The 20,602-nt window shown below is 50.9% G+C and overlaps 1 protein-coding gene across 2 annotated transcripts; it reads right to left on the reverse strand.

Annotated features, from left to right (window-relative positions):
* Positions 1-1,651: 1,651 nt before the first annotated feature.
* On the reverse strand, positions 1,652-13,389 carry ENO1 (enolase 1; the record flags this gene model as incomplete). 2 transcript variants are annotated; one of them, XM_079326284.1, is made up of 12 exons in its annotated part: positions 1,652-2,117; positions 2,498-2,556; positions 2,952-3,060; positions 3,405-3,606; positions 3,823-4,020; positions 5,500-5,722; positions 5,838-5,971; positions 6,138-6,207; positions 7,168-7,226; positions 8,827-8,922; positions 10,003-10,096; positions 13,254-13,389. In XM_079326284.1, the coding sequence occupies 12 exons, from the start codon at positions 13,383-13,385 to the stop codon at positions 2,048-2,050; spliced, it is 1,446 nt and encodes a 481-aa protein (XP_079182410.1). In that variant the 3' UTR covers positions 1,652-2,047. The 2 variants fall into 2 exon arrangements, with proteins under 2 accessions (XP_079182410.1, XP_079182409.1); XM_079326283.1 differs by lacking the exon at positions 7,168-7,226 and adding an exon at positions 6,830-6,888 and having other exon boundaries at positions 13,254-13,385.
* Between the last annotated feature and the right edge of the window lie 7,213 nt (positions 13,390-20,602).

Below are 20,602 nucleotides of genomic sequence, written 5' to 3' on the forward strand. Positions count from 1 at the left end.
CACTCACAGCGTTACCAATCATTCACTTTTCTCTAACACGTTCAAAATCCTTATCTACAAACCCCAGCCCCACGTTCCAGCACTTCCCCACTCGGGGCTCTTTTCTTCCTTTGCAAGTGACTCCTTTCAACGCTGCAGCCTCATTAGGGAGAGCCTGAATCTGCTGCAGCTGGAAGCCCCTTGCTGATGTGGCCCAAATACTCGGAGATTTAACTTGAAAGCTTCCTGTGAGGGTTTGATGGGACAGGTGAGCACAGGGGGATTGATTCCCGGTGCAGGGGACACGGTTCAGTGGCAGCTGCTCCAGCCCTGCCACTCCTGGCTATTTTAAGGCACACACCTGGTAATTGACCTGTAACTGTTCTCTGCACCTGGCTCTGACAAGGTGTGAACGATAATGAATCCATGCCCGGCTCCATTTGCAGTGTTAACCAGCACAAGTGGAAGGGGCTTTTGTCTGAGCTGGACTGAGCTTTTCCTCAGAACAGAGCAGGATTCCAGCCTGGCTTTCCCCCACAGTGATGTGGCTGCTGCACAAGCTCAGCAGCCCAGGTGAACCCTGCTCATGTCACTCATTTCATCACAGCCCTGCTGCCCTTTGGGCTTTGGTTGATTTATGGTAACCACTGACCTGATTTTCCAGCTCATTTTGTTTTCTAATGCTTATTAAAAGCAAAGCACCAGGTAGAAGCAGAGGCCCAGGTAAGGGGGTTGAGCATTTGGGCTTCACCAGGTGAGGAACAGCCCTACTCACACCCCTGAACACAGCTCTGCTAAAAAGCTTCCTAAACCATTCTGCACATATTAGAAGCTGCCTCTTTGAGAGAAGAAAAATCCCTTGATAGGATTTGTGTGTAATTAGCTGGTTTATTCATTTAACAGGTCTAATTCAGAGATCAGCTAAGTGTGAAAAGTGCAGTGGGCTTCAAATCTGCCACAGAGTGCAACCAGCTCAGAGCAAGGCCTGGGGAAAGGACAAATGTGGGAGAAGCCCTGGCTTGGTAAATTTGGTATTTATAGCAAAGCTCTTCTTAAGAGCAGCCTGACAAAGGAGATAAATCTCCTAAGGAAACACAGGTGCCAGGTGCCCAGGGAAGGTTATTTCCTTGTTATTCCCACACCAGAACTGAGAATATTCTTTAAGCTGCCTGCTGACACTGCCCTGCAGCAGCACCGGCTGTAACAGCCCCATCGAGGTGATTTAAAACGTTAAAAGATAAAAAATTGGTTTGTGGCTGTGCGGTGCAAGGCCCAGCACGGCCACCAGGGGGCAAGGCCAGGCCGAGCCCAGCCAGGAACCCGAGCACGGCAAAGTCATTAACAATCGGAAATGAGGAAATTAACGCTTTTCTTACAAACCCGCCACGGGAAAAAAACCATGAGCAGCAAGAACTGCCTTAGACATCCTCTCACTCAGTTGAGTAATTTGTTTTTTCCTGTCTGGGAATGGACTGAGGTCACAACTCTGCTCCCTGTGACAGTGCCCACACAGTAACAGAACCATTGTGGGGACAGACAACAAAACTCAAACCGTGGGGACAAAGGGCAAAAAGAGCCTTAAGGTCCCTTCACCCAAATCATTCCATGACTCCACAATGCAAAGGTGGCAATTCCTGCTCCCCAGACTCCAAGTAACTCCAAGCCACACACATTGTTGAGTTGTTTGATGCTTTTATTTATCACATGTAAAAACACTACTGTCTCTTATCTGCAGGTACCTCTTGCTGCACTGCAAATCACACAGCTCCAAACGTTGAAGATCAGACAGGCAGAGAAGGGAACTAAGGTGTTTATGCCCAGAATCACAATGTCATGACCCCTGAGGGTGTTAAATACACAGAACACCCCCAGGGGCCGTTCTACAGAAGCAGCAGAGCAGTACAATTAACAGACCAGAGCTGGTGAGAACACTGAGTGAAGGGATCATCTAGGGAATAAGAGAACCTGCAGACTGGTCTCCTTCAGCTGCCCTTATCTTTCTAGTACAGGTAATTGTGATCTAAGTCAATGATTAGTGCTGAACCAGAACAGGGGGACTCTTCCACACTTAGTTGACACGAGGGTTCCTGAAGTTCCTCCCAGCAAAGCGAGCCTTGCTGCCGAGCTCCTCCTCAATTCTGATGAAGGACAGAGAGCACTGGGTGTCAGCAGCCAGCAGAGACCCCTGCCCAGCACAGCCACGGGCCTCACACTGAGCAGCTGGCCATCAAACACCTGGCCCAGCTGGCTCTGGAGGTCCTACAGTGACCAAGCAGCTCCCACCAAGTCCCTGCCAGTGGGGCAGGGCCACACACCTGACACAAAACCCAAACGTTTGGGATGCCTGCCAAGGAACTGCCTCGTGCACAGAGGTGGGATCTGCTCTGAACCTCACCCAGCCAGCTCCTCCTCAGCCTGGCAGGGCAGGTCCTGCAGCTGCAGGTGCCCCCAGAGCAGCAGCAGCAGAATGAATTAATGAATGGAATGAATGAATGGCCCTCCCCAGCCCCAGGCTCACCTCAGCAGCTGGTTGTACTTGGCCAGACGCTCGGATCGGCACGGGGCACCAGTTTTGATCTGAGAGGGAAATCACCAAGTCAGTGAAGAACTCTAAGTGCCAACACAGAACTTGTGAATCATCACGAGCTCTGCTTGGGCATCAGGCTCAATATCTACACATGCAAACACAACAGGTCTTGGGAGCAATAGAGGTTGTTCATTTGCTATCAGCTGCAGGACCAGGAAACCCCAGTACAGCCACTGGAGCTGGGACCTTTGACATTGCTGGTTGAAGGAGAGTTTGCACAAGATAAAGGGTTCCCTTGTCACAGCCCATTAACAAATCAGTTCCCTGCAAACAGACACAGCAAATCTGCACCCCTGGAGGCAGTGCAGAGCACCACAGCTTTGGCTTCACCACCCAACGATCCCACCAAGCAAAGCACCAACCAGCAGCAGCTGCAGACACCAACCTGGCCAGTGCAGAGCCCCACGACCAGGTCAGCAATGAAGGTGTCCTCTGTCTCTCCAGAGCGGTGGCTCACCATCACACCCCAGCCATTGGACTGGGCCAGCTTGCAGCTGCAACAGAGCAGGAGAAGCAGCTCACACCATGGCCTGAGCCCAGCAGCCTCTGCTCCAGTGCCACTGCCCCTTGTACAGGCCAGGATCACAGCACAAGGTGATCAGGAGCTGCTGTCACAAACTCAGACCCTGGCAGTCATTCAGGGCACTCCTGTGACGTCAGGACCATGAAGGTACAGCTTTATTTGTCAATGTCCTCTACCAGTTAATAATGCATTAGTTAATAATTGCTCTCCCTTCACAGATAGCCCATCAGCTTTCTGTTTCCCTACATCTGCTCTGTATGTTCATCTCCCCTCAGTTAAAACCAGCCCCAGCCTGGCCCAGAGGGCAGAACTTACGCCTGCAGGGACTCTGTCACGGAGCCAATCTGGTTGACCTTGAGGAGGAGGCAGTTGCAGGCCTTCTCCTCCACAGCCTTGGCAATTCTCTTGGGGTTGGTCACAGTCAGATCATCACCAACCACCTGGATGTTGACACTGCCAGTGAACTTCTTCCAGGCACCCCAGTCATCCTGGTCAAAGGGGTCTTCAATGGACACCACTGCAGAGGGACACAGCAGCTTCAGGACAGTGCCAGCACAAAGGCTCTGTCTGGATGAGTGGTGCACAAAGTGCCACCCACTTCCCAGAACATCCCCAGAGGCTGAAGAAGGCAGGAGCTGTCCACGTCTCCTGTCAGAGGGGCTCACACCAACCCCCTCCTTCAGCCAGCCACCCCAACCCACCACTACTGCTGATCTCACTGTGAGCAACCTACCAGGGTAGTTCTTGACAAAGCCCTTGTACAGGTCAGCCAGCTGGTCAGGGGAGATGTATCTGCTGGGATCATCAGGGGATTTGAAGTCCAGGTCGTACTTGCCGTCCCGGTAGAACTCGGAGGCAGCCACGTCCATGCCAATGACCACCTTGTCTGTGTAGCCAGCCTTGGCTATGGCTGTCTTCAGCAGCTCCAGAGCTACAACACACACACACACAGAGCCCTGAGAGCCTGCCAGGCACCCAGCCCCTGCAGCACCACCCTCCCTTAGCCCTGCTCAAAGCCCAAAGGAAAAGGTTCCTCAATTCTCCCACTCTGAACTGACTGGAACAAGGTATTACTTTAATGCTGCTTTTAGCTTGTAATACCCTTGAGACACCATGATGGGATTCCTAATCTCTTCAAGCAGGACTGCATGTCAGCCCAGAAAGCTTAATACTAGATGATACCACATCCTCTTTCACCTCTGTGCATGTGGGCAGGAAGCAGTGCCTGCACTCTAATCCCTTTTAGCCCCAGAGCAGGTGCTGACCATGGAACTGCTGAGCATCAAACCCTGAGAGCAAGGAGCTGGGGCCTGCCTCTGCACAGGAGCCCCTCTTGGCACCTGCCTGTGCTCCACATGCACATTTCCCTGCACAAGGGGGGACAGAACCACTCAGAACTCTCTGGACAGTGCCCACTGTGCTGCTGTTTGGCAGAGTCCCAGGCACCCCTGAGCTGCAGGGGAGCAGCTGGGATCAGCCAGGCTGTTTGCAGCAGGAGGCTCAGATCAAGAGTCTTCTGCTGTTGGGTTGGTTTTTTGTTTGGGTTCTTCTTGTGTGGGTTTGGTTGTGTTTTGTAAGATGCTAATGTAGCACAAACTGCAAAAGCAGCTGCCTCCAGCAACAAAAAATTCCTTGGAATGTGATTGTTATTCAAGGTCATCTCCACTGCTGTCTGCAAGGGTACAGACCCAGCAAAGCTGCCTGTGACACTGGGACTCAAATGACACAGCTGGTGCTGTCTCTATCTTCAAAAAAGGCAGTGCAGCTCACCATCCCCCTCCACAGTAACACAACCAACAGCTGTAAGGTAAAAAGCAACTGAACTGAGCTTGTGTTCCACTGCCTTGTTAGCAGCTCCACTTCTGGAGAGGCAGAGAAAGCCCCTCTGGTACCATTTTTGTAGGAATAGGTATTTTGTTTCCCACAGACAAACTGCCTCTCCCACAGGCTCCTGAACAGAATGTTTGGCCATGGAAGCAGCAACTGCCTCAGCTTCCCAGGCAAGCCCTGGTGCCCTCCCACACACAGCCAGGCAGAGCACAAACTGTTTTCCCTCTGTGTCTCCAGAAAAACAACTCCCCTGATCTGAGTGTTGACTTCTGGAACACCTGCAGTGCACAGATGTTCCCACATCACTTTTCAACTGGAGGGGCACAAGGTTCCCTTAAGCTGCTACAGGAATGAGGCACTAAAGTAAAAGCCATCCCTACCAAACTCTACAAGCTGATGCCCAAGGGAATACCTGACCACATCAGTAGAGCACATTTGGATGTCTGTCAGAGCAAAGACACAGCAGGAAGTTCTACACCTTTGATCCTATTGATCTGATCCTGTCACTGATATTGGGCAGGCCACCAGTTCATTGCCCAGCTATCAGTACCACCTCCCCCCACACTTGGCTGATTCTTACCCTCTTTGTTTTCCAGGATGTTGGGGGCAAAGCCACCCTCATCCCCCACGTTGGTGGCATCCTTGCCATACTTCTCCTTGATGACATTCTTGAGGTTGTGGTAGACCTCTGCCCCCACACGCATGGCGTCCTTGAAGCTGTCTGCCCCCACGGGCAGGATCATGAACTCCTGCATGGCCAGCTTGTTCCCAGCATGGGAGCCCCCGTTGATCACGTTGAAAGCCTTGGAGGAACCAGCAAGAGCCAGGTTGGAAGGTGCCAAGAGCCCTTCCATTCACCCCCACTCTCTAGAGCACCAGTCAAAGCAAGGCCTCAGCCTGCCCCACCCAGGGACTTACAGGAACTGGGAGAATGACTTCAGGGTTTCCAGCAAGGTCAGCGATGTGCCTGTACAGGGGAACTCCCTTCTCAGCAGCACCAGCTTTGCACACGGCCAGAGACACACCCAGGATGGCATTGGCACCAAACTTGGCTGGAATAGGAAGAAATTGCTTAGAGAAATGTCTATTAAAAAAACTCATCAATACCAGCCCATGCTTTGAATGATGGCAGTGCACAGCACAGGGCCATACACTGGCTGCTGCTTCTGCTAAATGAAATGCTATTGACCCATCTTCATCTCTTCAGCCCTCACTTACATTTGTTCTCTGTCCCATCCATTTCCAGCATCAGCTTGTCAATCTTCTCTTGCTCCACAACGTTCACATTCTGCAGAGAGAAGCAGCCAAGCCATTGTTTGACACCAAACACAGGTACACAAACCCCCACCCACCCACAAGTGCACCAACATTCACCCAAGGGCAGCTGCAGAGCTGACAGAGCAGTTCATGTCCCTGTCACACTGGGGCACCTGCAGCACCCAGGGCTGCCAGCTGAGCTGGATGTGCCACCACTTTGCTTTGCCCATCATTTAGTCCTGCACCAGCCTCTGCAGGCAGGGCTTAGTGCCCACAGAGCACAAAGGACTCTCATTCAAGCAGACTTCTCTAGATCCCCTCAGATTCCCTCCCCAATTACCCAGCCTGGATAAAACCCAGCCCTTCCTCATCACCCAGCCACTCTTTGGAGCATAGACCAGTTTGTATCCCAGCTGCACACTGCAGCTCCCAGGGGCTCAGGTGCTCCTGCACACCACAACACCTGGCTGCTGGAGAATCTCATTATGTGTTAGATTTGCACTCATTAAGTAAATTAAGTAAAACCATTGCTGTAGTCAGTTTGTTGACATGCACTCCAACACACAGGCTGACACCCCCAGGTCCCACACCAGAGGATGGTTTGGACTCTGCCTGGCTGTGGGAGATGTTAAGAGAAGACAGATTGCTCCTACCTTGCTAATCAGTGCAGGTGCAATCGTTTTATTGACGTGCTCAACAGCTTTTGAGACACCTGGAAGGAACAAGCAAATCAGACACTGGTCAACACACAGGTTATGCAGGGATTAGTAGGGGATCTCAGGAACATCCAGGAAAAAAAACCACCTCATGCTGCCCCAGTCCAAGGCAGCTCATGGCCAGGTGTGAGCACTGAGAGGCCCTGGCTGGACTGGGAGGTGCATGAAGGGTGCATTGGCCAGGAATTGCCCAGGAATGCCAGGTTAGTCTGCCAGGCCATGCACTGGAGAGACTCATCCTTGTGCCAGGGCTGCACTGGGAGCACATCCATTACCTGTGTGCACAGTGCTGTGGCCAGGAACTCGTTAACATATTTAACAGCTCTGGAGACACCTGGCAGAAGTGAAAGGGACACCAGAGTCAGGGCACAGGTGAAGAGTCACCCAGAGGGATGCCAGAGAGGACACAGTCTGGAGCCCAAAGGCTCAGGGAGCACAGGAAGCTGGGCAAGGCTCTCTGGGCTTTCCACCCAGACCTCAAGGGCCTGGACAGCATTCAGAGGAGGCTTTAGGATGTTCTGCACTGTCAACTCTCAGAATCCAGGAGCCAGGGGAGGGAAGGTTTCCCCACAGCTGCTCAGGCACTATTCTGTAACACTGCTACAGCATCACCTCATTTACTGTGCAGTGTTTAAAGGTTTCACAATGATGAATGCTGACTGCATCCTAAATTATATTAATTGTTTTTTCAAATGGTTCAAGTCTGCAGACCTCTATTACAAAAGGCCTACCAGCTATCTGTAACTCATCCCATTTGATGATTATTTTTTTCATAACTTGTGTTATTTCCCAGCTGACAAAGCCCTTCAGCTACAGCCTGTTAACTGCAGTCTAATTAAATGCCATTAAGAACTGCCCATAGGATCAGACTTAACAGGTCTAAGCACACACACACTTAGCACAGTGAGGTAAATACACATTTATTCTTTGCAAGAAAAAGTGCTCTGGGTAAACAGCATAAGAGCCTCAGGTTTTGGGACATTCATCCAGGCATTTATTCTCTGTTAAGGTATTAACAGCCATGAATCTTCTAAGACAAGGCTCTACAAGTCCAAATCAGTAGCTATCCATTTTAATTGCTCTTTCTTAATAACGCAAAAAATATTTCAGCATCTTTTCAACTGACTGGCAGGAAAGTTTGAAAATAATTCTCTCTTCCAGCCAAGAGTCAAGATGATTGCTTACACTTCAAAGGCATCACCAATGCTTTCAGAGCAGCAAGTTAAGAAGGAGCCCTGACTGTCCAAGCTCCCAGAATAATCACAAGAAGTACTACTGGGATGTTTATCAGGTAATGACATCTTGTTTGCAGCTATTCATTCTCAGCCATACTTGTTCCCTAGCCAGCCTGGTGACTGCTGACTTCAGCTTCTTTTCAGAAAGCACAACCAGTAAAATAAAGACAAGCAAAATATTACACCACTCAAGACTTAAGTATCCTGGCTACCTGCACTGGCAGACAAAAAGCCAGAGTGGCTGTAGCTGTTGTGGGGTGTGAAATGGAGAACCTTCCAGGACTACCAGTGCAGAGCTGCACATCCACAGAGGACAGCAGCTGCCACAAAACCTCAGGTTCAGGATTTAACAGGCTGCCACCTAAGCCTACAGTGTCAGAGCTGACAGATTCAAGGGTTTGGGAAAAGTGGGTTTATGAAAAGACCTTGTGACTAAGTGCAGGATGGCCAAGGCTTTTGGAGCTGGCAGTTGAGATGCCCTTACACCCCTGGTAAGGCACTCTGCCACACAGCAACACCCAGTGCAGGAGAAGCAGGGTGACAAAGTACACCAGGACACATTGTAGCACAGACACTGTCACCTGGCTGGGCGTGCCCAGCTCCTCACACCCACTGTGCAGGTACCCTGGCCTGCAGGTGACTGCTGTCCCCCCTGCCCTGCAGAGCACAGAGGGGCTCAGGAGCCCAGCACAGCTGTACCTTTGCCCATGTAGCGTGTCTTGTCATTGTCCCGGAGCTCCAGGGCCTCGTAGATTCCAGTGGAGGCACCGCTGGGAACTGCAGCTCTGAACAGACCTGCTCACAACAGGGAAAACACCAAGATCACCACTGTGCATTTCAAGAGTCAAGGGAGGCACCCGTTCCCTTCCAAAAAGATAACTTCATGCACTGGATCTGCTTTTGAGCCCACACAAGGCAAGCTCTTAAATTCTTTTAGGATATGGCATAAAAGGGACAATTAGGAGACCTAGTTTGTTAACAGGTCTGAGCCACCCAGACAGCCCATTCCTTCAGCCAAGGACTTGGAGCAAATCTGCACATTGGAGCCTGCTCTGCTTGGGGTTCAAGATGCCAACTTCAGCCTCCAGCTTTCCCTTATCCCAATAAATCAAAGAGCTTAGTGGGGGCAGTCTCATTAAATGACTGCATTAATCTTTTGAGGCACAGAGATCAGCTCTTTAGTCAGTGTATTACAGCCATTGTGTTTGCTCACTGCACCAAATCACACTGGTATGAGTTTGCACAATGCTTTTGTCAGATCCTATCAGATGTGGGATGAACAACCTAACAAACCAAGGGAAAGTCCTACAATAATTAAAAATATAAGATGTTACATGTGAAAGCCCAATTAGACAAGTTCTTCAGTCATGCCTGAGTACTTGGGCAGAGAAGAAATCGTTACCCAAAATTCAACTGTGGGGCAGATTGTCATTACAGAAAGCCACTACAGACAAATTAAGAATCAAACTTCAAGTGTATTCCTCCAGAGTGTGGGGAGAAGTGACAACCAAGGCCATCAGCAGCTGCTGGAGGACAGGAATAAAAACCTTGAGTCACAATTTCCAGGTGCTATCCCAGTTTATGCTGGGGCAAAGGAAGAAGGGCAGGTTTGGAACAGCTCTCACACAGTTTAGGCTGTGAGAAGCAGCACCCCTGAAAAAACCCTGCACTGAGCACACCAGGAACTTGAGCTCAGCAAACTCATCCAACAGAATGAGACAGAGGCTTTTCCTGCAAGCCTCCCAGCAAGCTCCAACAAGTTTTATGTGTGCAGGAAGAAGGCAGCCAGAACAGGACAGGCTGTAAACTTCTGACTGCCTCGAGTTCCATCAGACCAAGGCAGGGATGAGCAGCTGCAGCTGAGGACTCACCCACCTTTGTTGGTGTAGAGGTCAACCTCCACTGTGGGGTTACCACGGGAGTCAAAGATTTCACGGGCGTGGATCTTGGTGATAGACATCTTTAGTACCTGAAAAGAGCAGTTCAGAAACACTCACTCAATGGTTTGGGCTGGAGGGTTCCCTAAGGCTGAGCCCATCCCACACCCTGTGTGGGCAGTGACACCTTCCAACAGACCAGGAGCTCATCCAGCCTGGCCTGGAACATTCTCAGGGATGGGACAGACACAGCTTCTCTGGGCAAGCTCTTCCAGTGTCCCATGACTTTTATTATTAAAAAAAAAAAAAAAAAAAAAAGGCACTTCCTTATGTGCAAGGGACCTCTTTTGATGTTTCCATATGACTTGGACTGCAGTATCATCAGACCCAGACAGAACAGCAGGAGCAGATGACAAATCTAAAGGAACATCACCTCAGTATGTCAGAGCAGCAGAGAGATCCCAAACCAGCAACTCTCTGCTCCCAGTGCAGAGCTCTTTCTGATAAGAGCCCAGAGTGCTGTTGGTATGCAGAGCAGCTGCTCAGAGCCAGAGGGAACAGTGAGGAAGGAGCAGCCACAGCTCTCATTAAAAGCCTGCACTAACAGTCACACCGTGTTGAGCATTCACAGGAAGCTTTTCCTTTTCCCATTTTAAAAGGAATAAAACCCCCCCCAAATCATTTGGATAGTTTATTTTTTCCCTTCTCACAAACATCCACTTCAGAAAACTGCAGTGAGGGAATTCTTATGTAAGCCCAGCTACATTTTAAAAACCAAGTCATACACATGCCTGTAAGCCACAGACTGGCACCAAACCCAGTCCATCTGCACAGAAGAAAGCTCAGCCTCAGAAGCAGAACTAGCTGGAAGCTGCTTTTTTGGCAAGCCAATGTGGGTGGCAACCCTGTTTACAGAAATGGTCATGAAACCTTCCACAGATACTGCAAAGTTAAAAAAAACATGACCTTAGGTATAAATGTTGCTGGTTCAGTCTGTGAGGGGGTAGCTGCACACACTCCTTCCTCTCCAGGTCAAAAGCACAGGCAGCCTCTGCTGTCCCCCCTTGGCTTGCAAGTATCCCTTCCAGCTGTCCTGCCCCTGCATGCTGTCTAAGATTTCAGTCAGACCCCCACACTGACACATGATATGACTAAAATATGAAACAACTTGCTCAAGCTGACCTTCATGCTGCCACTACTTAGCTTCAATCAGTGAACACACAGGCTTGAAATAAATCCCTGCAACTCTGCTTATCAGTCCCACCCACACACACATCTCTGCAGATGCACTGAGCAACAGGAAGAATGCCCACTTATCCAAAAAGGGCTCTCAGAATTTATTAGGCTGGCACCTGCTAAACCTTACTTTCATTTCAGAACCTTTGCCACTAAATTGAGGTGTCTCACTCTTTGAAAGCACAGCCAGTTCCAGGAGCTCTGTGTGCAGCTAGAGCTGTTTGCTGACCTTCAGCAAGGAGGCACTTCAGGAACACACAGTGCAAGAGCCTCCACTGGCCCTGCCTGCCAGCTCAGACATTACTGAGCATCCCTGACAAAGGGCCACAAATCCTTCCTTTTCTGCAGAAAGAGGCATTTCACAGCACTGCCTCACCTCACAAATGCCTGATGTTCCTTTTGCAAACTCCCACTCCTGTGTTCAACAAACAATTTCCCTTTGAGCTATAGGCTAAAGCTGCTGTTTAGTTCACCAGGATGTATTCTGCCTCAATCAATCCAGTAAATCACCTGAACACAGGCCAGCCCGTGCCCAGGTTTAACCATGGAAATGCTGACTGCAGGCAGGAGAGGTCCCAGCACTGCCTGCTCAGACCTTTGTCCTCTGCCAAACACGCAAAGGCCACGGTGGCATTTAACAAGTATTTAATGAGCACTCTGCCTTAGACCTTTTTTTGCAGCATAATCTGCTGACAAGGTCACTGTCTCCCTTCAGGGAAAGCCTCACACTCCAGCTTGGAGGATCTTCTTCACCACCAGCTGAAGTCCAAGAAATCACCACTTATTCCTTATCTGACCCCATGCTCTATACAGGGAATGCAGTACTCTCAACTGGAGATTACTCCAACTGAAAATTATTTCCAAAGACTTTTTTTTTTAATAGCTAACCCTGCCACCAAAACCTGTCCATGTGAGTGATATTGCAGCCACGCTTCTCTAAAATCAATCCAGGGTTAAGGCTGAGCACTGCAAGCATCAGAATAGAGATTTAAAAAGCAGCAGTGAAGTCCAGCCATAGAAATAACTGCCCTAGTGAGTGTCTTATTACAGACCTGCCACATTTATCAGTGGAAGCCTCTCCTGACACTTAAAAGATCCTTATGACCTTAACTCTTATACCACCAGTGTTCTGAAAAAAGCTGAGACCTTTGAGTGCACTCTATCAGATACCAGCACATTAATTCCCTTGCCAAAGCACTCCCAGAAACTGGACAAATGTGCACATTCCAACCCTGCCCTTTGCACTCCAGGGGGTATTAATTCACCTCTCCAACACGATCCAACGGGTTCTAAAGGATGCCTGGCAGGGAGCAAACCACAGACACGTTCAACCACTTTCTCTCGCCGTGTTTAAGAAGATGGAGGACCGAAAGTGCGTTGGCTCAAGGCCGCGGGTTTGGATGACAAACCTGCAGCTTCCCGGCAGGCTGAGAGCGCCGGCCCTACCCTGTGACTCAGCAGGATAACGGAGGCGAGCCCGCTGCTCCCCGCGCCAGGGCAGCGGCTGCAGGCGGCTCTTTATCCCCCTGCACCGCCTCGGGATAACCAGCACTAAACCGCCCGCTAAGGGACCTCGGACACACAGACAAACGTTCAATATTTGAGATGGCAAGCTGAAGGACATCCACTAAAGAGGGGAAGGTCCAAATCGCCACACGCAATCCGAGAGCGACTGTTAATGATTAAAAGAAAAAGGTTAAACTCGGCTTTTGAGGATGCCCTGACCCATCATACCCCCGATTCTGCCCCCGCCTTGACCCCACCACACCCCCGGATTTTAATCCACACCCCCCGGTTTTCAATCCCCACCCCCGCAGGCTGCAGGGGTCCAGGCCGCCTCAGGCGCTCCCTTCCCCGCCGGTGCACACAGCGGCCTGCACCCCCTCACCGGGGACCACCGAGCCTGCGCCCGGCCCTTTACCGCGGGGACGGCCGGGGTTCGGCGGCTGCCACCCGGACACAGGAACCCGCGGGGGCTGAGCGGGCGCGGGCCGAGCCCCCTCCCTCACTCACCGCTGTGCCCGCAGCCCCACTCCGCAGCCGCTCCGCTGTCGCCGCGCCGGCTCTGACTGAGACCCAACGGCCGCGCGCGCGCCCGCCTATAGCCGCCCTCGCGCGCAGGACCCGCCCCCCGGCCGCGCCCATTGGCCGGCGCCGTCCCCCGCCGCGCGCAGATTGGCCGCGGCCGCCTCGCGCCAGCGGCGGGCCCGCGTGCGTGCGCTACGTGCGGCCGGGCCGCGGCCGCGTGGAAAATCCCCGCGCCGGGGGGCGGGGCCGGCGCGGCCCACGCGGGCGGGGGAGAGCGGACGGGACCATGCGGAGCGCGGGGGGAGCCGCGAGGGACAGGCGTGGCGTGGGGAATGGCCTGGCTTGGGCGGGACACTGGACATCAGCCGGTTCCTAATCCCACTCCTCGCACCGCCCCGGCTTGCTCCAAGCCCCTCCATCCTGGCCTTGGACAGCAGTCCCTCCTCATCTCTCCCCTGAGTTCCCCTCAGACGCTGGAAGGCCGCAATGAGGCAGAGCAATCCCAGTTCCCTCAGCCTTTCCTCACAGTTGTGTCCATCCGGACATCGTGTCCAGTTCTGGGCTCCTCAGTACAAGAAAGACAAGGATCCTGGGGAGGATCCAGTGGAGGACACAAAGTCGGGGTTTGGAGCATCTCGGTGCTGAGCAGAGCTGGGAGTCCCAGGGAGACTGAGGGTGCGGGAATAACGAGTAACCCTGGGAGCAGGAAGGCTGGAACGGATGTTTGTAAGAGTTCCAGGGAAAGGATAATTACAAACACCATAAATACTCACCTTGTTTTGAAGCCAATAACCGTGGCACTGCCTGTGGGGGGAAGGAGCGCTGGCCCTGAGGTGACACCTCACACAGGAACCAGCATGAAACACAAATTCTGCCAGGTGTTGTGTGGGATGTGCACCTGGTCTTTAAGGTCTTTAAGGTTTCACCAACCCGAACCATTCCACATTGTGCCTGTGAGGCTGTGGCAGTGCCCGGTTCACCGACTGCACCAACAAAGCCCTGTCATTGTCACACATCAGGCAATTTCTGCTCCTCCAGCCCTGCCTCGCCCTGCCAGCCTGCGCCTGATGAACCTTCTGGGCACATTTTTCTTTCCTTCCTGAGAACATCCCCTCGGGGCAAGCTTAAAGTCTAACAAAGAGCAGAGGAATTCTGCTGGACTGACCTTGCCTGGGCATTCCAGAGCACCCTCAGACCTGGAGTGACCCCAGGCTGGGACAGCAGGGAGAAGTTCTGTGCCAGCCAGGCTGGTTTGTGGCAGTGCCCAGTGTCCCACGAGTGGGGTTTGTGGGGGGGTTTGTGCTTTCCCTGCACATCCCTGTGCCATGAATCAGATCAGAACGCTGCTGGGCTGTACCCAGCTGAGAGAAGACACCACTGGGCAGCAAAACCCTTTGGAACTCCACTGTTACAAGCAGATAATTCTTTGAAGTGCCAGCCCCCCAAAACTTCACATTGTTCCCCTTATATCTGTGGTCGTGGCTGGCTTATCCTGCAGCCTTACCCTTCTTGGTGTGAGGGAACATTCCCCCCCTGTAAAAACACATTCCAGATGCTGGAAATCATAAAGCTGGATTTTTATGCTGGTTAACTGCTGGATTAGAGATGCTTCACTATCTTTGCACTGCGTAAGAGTTCCTTTATTGCCATGCAGGAAAATCACACAGAGGTGTCAGGTCTTATAATGAGCTAAAGAAAATGGAGCACAAGGAAGCCTGAGGCTGAGGGAAATTAAACGTGGTAGCCGAGCACAGGCTGATGCTGAAGTACAGCAGGGTGCTCTCTGGGGACAAAAGCTATTCTGAAAGGTCATAATTAGCCTGCTGGGGGGCAGGAGTGGGGTTTAAAGCAAACCCCTGCCTGGAGCACTGAGCTCCAGCCCTGTTCCCATTCAAGCAAACCAAAGCTGTGGGAGACCAGCCTAAACCCTCCTTGTGAGGGAGAACTCAGAGCTTGTGAGCAGTTTGGGACTTGGCTCCTGCCTTCTCTCCTTCCCTGCTGGGCACAGAGGCAGCACAAAGCAGATTTCCTGGGCTGGAGGGTGGGCAATGAGCATCCCAGGACCCCTGGCCACGGTGCCAGGAGCTGTGCTGGCCCTGTGGCCCCAGGGAGGCACAGCTGGACACTGGGGCTGCAGGCAGCACTGTTGGGCATCCATCAACACAACCCTGCCACTGTTCAGGTGTTGACACAATTTTTTCCTGGATCAGCAGATTTAAACTTGCACTGTGCCATTCATGTTAAAATTAAACTCAGAGAAGATATTAAAAGTGCTGCTGCTCAGTCGTGTATCCTGCCTGATTTTTCTTTTTTGTCTTGCTTTAAAGAGCACCCCCAAGGCTATGGGGTTTCTAAGAAGAATGAGTTTCTTTGGGAATCCAAGCTTGCTACCAATTTGTCAAACACTCTGTACACTTAAAATATTTCATGGTATGGCTGATGGGGTGGGCACTGGGGACAGAGAGTCTGGGGACACATAAAGCCAGTGTTCCCATTCAACAGCCCACACAGGAGCACAGACACAGCAGAGGAACTGCTGATGGAGCAGATGGGGACAAGCCCCCAGCACAGATCTGGCTCACAGGCATCACCAGCCAGAAATGGAGAACAGCCCTCAGGAGCAAAACCCCTCCACTGCAAGGCCTTGCATCCTTGTGCTGTACAGGTAAAATTGGGAGTGTGATAAATGTAAATTTTTTGATTGCTTGCAGCATGTTGATGAGCAGAGGAGCCAACCAGGCCAGCCTTTCCCTGCCTGTTCAGAGCTGCTGGGCAGGAGCCCTCTGAGCTTTGCAGAGTGTGAAGTCTCTGCTTCAGGCAGCTGAAGGTGCCAAGGCAGGAGCAGAACTACCACAGATCAGGACTTGTTTGCAATGCAGTCAAGTTCCAATAACCACCAGCAGTGCAGGGAGTGAGCTTTCAGAGCACCTGCAAATCCTGCCCAGGGACTCCTGCTCCCCCCAGTGCCTCCCAGCACCTGGAGATGTGCTGGGTGGCTCTGTGAGCACCTCCCTCACCTGACACAAGTGCCAGCCTGTTTGTGCTCTGAGCAGGTTCTTTGGGAGGGCAGCTCTGCACCTCCCTTCAGCCCAGCTGGATCTCCTGGGGGAAGCCACTGGATGCAGATCCGAGCGCTCTGTCACTGAGATTTCTGCTCTTCTTTGACCCTGCACGTCCTGGTAGGTAACCTGGAAAGGTAACAGCAGAGTCTCTGATGTTCTCTCTGGGTATCTATTTTTTAAGATGTTTTCTTCCAGACATTCAGGAGCTCCTCTGACTTTACATCCTTGTCCCTCACTTTTCATCCCACTTTTGTCTCACAGCTTCACTCTTCATGAGGCACCTTTAGGCACATGAATAGTGAAATGGCTGGAGGTGACAGACCTCATGGCTTTCTTAATGCTCTTAACTTCCAGCACTTCCAGCTTTCTTAATGCTCTTAACTTCCATTCTTCATTATCCTGTCTTCTCCCGAGGCTGCAGGGAAGGGCTGGTTGGTCATGCTGGTGAGAGTGGGCACAGCTCTGTGTGCAGCTGCCTCCCTGAGAGGGCTGGGAGACACTCGGGTACCAGGCAGGATGTTCTTTACTGCAAAGGTTGAGCTGCATTTACAGCTGCCACATCCACTTTCAGGGCACGGGGAATGGTTATTTGGAAGGGAACCAACACATGAATCAGGCTGCTGATGCTAAAGGGTGCATTTCCCAGGAGCTGAGCATCTAATATGGTGATATGTAGGGAGACTGAAAGCTTCTGAACCAGCTGAATATTAATTGCCAGGACTTGTGGATCCAAAGGCCACAGCTGCTTGTTGCAGCCAGGCTGGAACCATGAAGTAATCCTCTGTAGGGGCCAGAGTGCAAGTCCTGCACTGCCTCTCACTGGGTGTCTCAGCAAGGCCCTGCCTCTCTCCTTGAAATATATTCCACTCTAAAGGGGAAAGCAAGCTAGGAATTGGATTTGGTGTTTAAGATTGGGGTTTTTTTTTGAATGATAACCTGAAAAAAAAAATTTAAAAAAAGGAGTAGTCCAATAGCAACTAATTTGTTTCCTTAATGGGTGCAAAATACTTATGTAAAGCACAAGAGTTATCAAGCAGGATTCTCTTGCCACAGAACAGGTACAGCACAGACAGTAGGATTTAAATTTCCTTCATGTTGTCTTCCTGCCTTAAAAATCAACCCCATTCTCATGGGAAACACTTTCAGCTCCCATCATCACTTTTAAATCCTCAGAGTTCAGTGGTGATGAGCTACTGGGAGAGGAGGCACTGTGGGCACTTTGCTCCTCCTGAAGGTCCCTGCAATGACTTTGCCTGCAGAGAAAACCAGTGCAGAGCTGAGCAAGCAAGCACTGATGGCCTGGGGAGGGCAGGGACTGGTTCCCTGGTCACTGCAGCTGGGTGCACCTGCCCCAGTGAATGCACTGAAGTTTGATTTTGTCAGCAAAGGAGCAGGCATGTCTGGGGTGGCACAGAGGTGCCCCTGGAAAACACAGCATCTCTGTCAAGCTGCTTTGCTGCGTGGGCTACAAAGGAGGTTAAGGTGGCATCTCCTTGTAGTCACATTTCTTCAATTCCACCACTGCATTTCTTAATCCAAATCCACATTTCTGCTGCTTTCCCTGCCTTCCACATCTATCAGCAAAGTCCTCTGATGTTTTCAGAAAATCTCTGCAGAAGCTTTTTCCTCAGGCCAGGCCTCTGACAAAGCAGCTCTGGTCCTGCTGGGATCTCAGCTTTCCCCATCTTCCCCCCTCTTTTCCCATGGACTTTTTGCTTTTGGGAAAACAAGCACAACCCATCCCTCAGGTGTGGCCTCTTCTACAGGTGCTGGAGGAGCTGCACCTTTCTGATCCCTTATCTCTCAGTGGCTGCTCCTTGCCTTGGGGCTGAAGGTCCTGCAGCCTGATCCTGCTGCTCTCCACGTGCCTGGGGAGCTGGTGGCCATGCCTTTGGAGAGTGCTGTCCTTCCTCTGTGTCCTTTTGGGATCACTGCACTGGTGAGCCCTGCTGAGCTGTGCAGGGGTTAATGAATTCCTGCTTGTACAGCTTTTTGAAGATGAAAAGTGCCGTGGAAGGGCTCTGTTATTGTTAGCACATATGAAGAGGTCTGTACCAGACCCAACTGTATTGTGTTTGGCCACTGGATGTCACAGCTGCTCAACACACAATGCAGCTGAAAGCAGAAAGGAAAAGTGCTTACCCAGCACTGGGCAGCAGCAGTTTCCAGAGCCTTTACTTGTTCTGTGCACTGTGTTTGTTTGTTTGTTAAGGGGCTTGGGGTCTTCTCCTCTGCTTGTGCACTGCTCATGTTAATTTTCAGAGATGGAGCAGCAGTTGTGCTTCCCCTGCCTGCCATAACACTGGGAGATGAGCAGCAATCTGAAAATTTTTAAGGGGAGCAGTGCAAACTCATACAAAGCACTAATTACACCCTGAGCAGGCATTGCTGCCAAGCTGCCAAGCTGCCTTGCCACTGAGTTATTCCTTCTCTGTCCCACCCAGTGCACAGCACAGAGCCCTGGGATGATGGAAATATTTCTTCAAGGCTCTCTCTTGATACAGCTCCTTCAATCCCCACACCCAGACCACATTCCAGTGCTCCTCACACTCAATGCAGTGGCAAATTTGGCCTCCCCCTTCCTAATCCTGCCTTCATACTTTGCTCTCTTCCAAAGACTCAAGCAGAGATCCAGAACATGAAATCCCCTTTCAGCAAAGTCTGTAGAGCAGCCCTAAAGAGACATTACAAAAGCTGTAATGACATTTCCTGGAAATGAAAATGAAGAGGGATTATTTGACCATGTTCTGTCCTTTTTATAGCATCACATTGTCCTTTTCTCCACCTTGGGGAAATGGCAGTGAAAGGCTGCTCCTGCCCACGGTGCAGCGAGGTGATAACCACCCCAGAAGTGATGTGAACATTCAAAAGGGAAAACTATTTTAAGATAATCCAAGGGTTACAGCTATAACTAAGAGTAATTGGCTGAAACTGAGCAAAAGAAAATTTAGGTTGACAATGAACTGCAGGTAGCTAATGCTGAGACCTGTTAGACCGTGAAATGGAATTCGCAGAGGAAACCTCTCTGCTTTCAAAATGGGCAAATCCTGCCTTTAGGAGCACTGGTGTAGATCTCTGGTGTCTGTCTCTGACTGCCTCAAAGCCCATTTCTTCCACAAAGCTTCAGCAGAATCAATAAAGGTGTCTGAATTTGTATCAGAAGAAGGTAAGGTGTCCCTGCCCATGGCACAGGGTTGGACTAGGAATTCTTTAAGGTCCCTTCCAAACCAAACCATTCTGTGATTCTGTGATTAAATTTAGTCAAATACATCAAAATATTCTATAAGATGAAGGAGGTCTAAAGGGATTGTGTGAACTGGAGAAATGAATTCCAGCGCTTTTCTACCTCTGTGATCTCTGTATGTACTTGAAAACCAGGGGCAAAAAGGGAAGGAAAAAAAAAAGAGCATGGGCAAAATATCAAAGAAAAGAGGGCCAGTTTTGGAAATAAGATGTAGAAACATTACAGGAATTGTTTGAATGAAAGAATCTGGTGTTTCAATCTGCACAGCTATTGTCAGCTTTCCTCATGGGTCTGGGCCTGCCAGCACTGGCTGATCTTTGCCTTTTCAAAAAGCTTGTGCAGGCTCTGGTTACCTTCACTGATCCAGCACAACCTCAGCAGAGAGAGCTCTGTTTGAAGAGGTTTTAGACTCGCTTAGAAAAGCCTGGATGGCCTGATTGAAGGCACTCTGTCCATCTCACTTCAAACAGCCCATTCCTGGTCAAGTGTTTGCTGGGCTAGGGAGTGATGCAGCTCTTACTGCAAGCCCTGATGGAATTCCTGCTGATTCAGAGGCAGAGGAGTTAACCCTTTCAAGTTCTGGGTCAAAGCAGCACTGAGGTTTGAGCCAGCTACTTCAATGCCACTCAAGGTTTTAATGTGGCCTCCAATACTCAAAATGTCAAACTTGTGTGAGCTTTAGGCCAGCGAGGACAGAGAGAACAGCCTGGGAGAAGCAGGATTTAAAAGATGGCAAGGAGTCAGGGGAAACTGCAGAGATAAAAGTGAAGTGCATGGAAGCCAACAATGTGGGATAAAAGGCTTATTTCCTACTGCAGTCCAGGCAGGAGGGGGAAGGCTGAGGTCTGTGAAAGTTCCCTGCCTCTGGGAGGAAATCATGCTGAGAAAATTCATGGCTGACACACAAACATCAGATTTTCTCTCTGGCTGAGTCTGGGTGCAGAGATGGGTCCTGCTGCAGTCCCCAGCTCACCCCCAGCTCACCTCAGTGCTGCTGTGCTGCCTGCAGTTCCCAGCACTGTGTCCAT

Source organism: Erithacus rubecula, assembly GCF_903797595.1.
Source record: "Erithacus rubecula genome assembly, chromosome: 24".
In the NCBI taxonomy this organism is placed as follows: Eukaryota; Metazoa; Chordata; class Aves; order Passeriformes; family Muscicapidae; genus Erithacus; species Erithacus rubecula.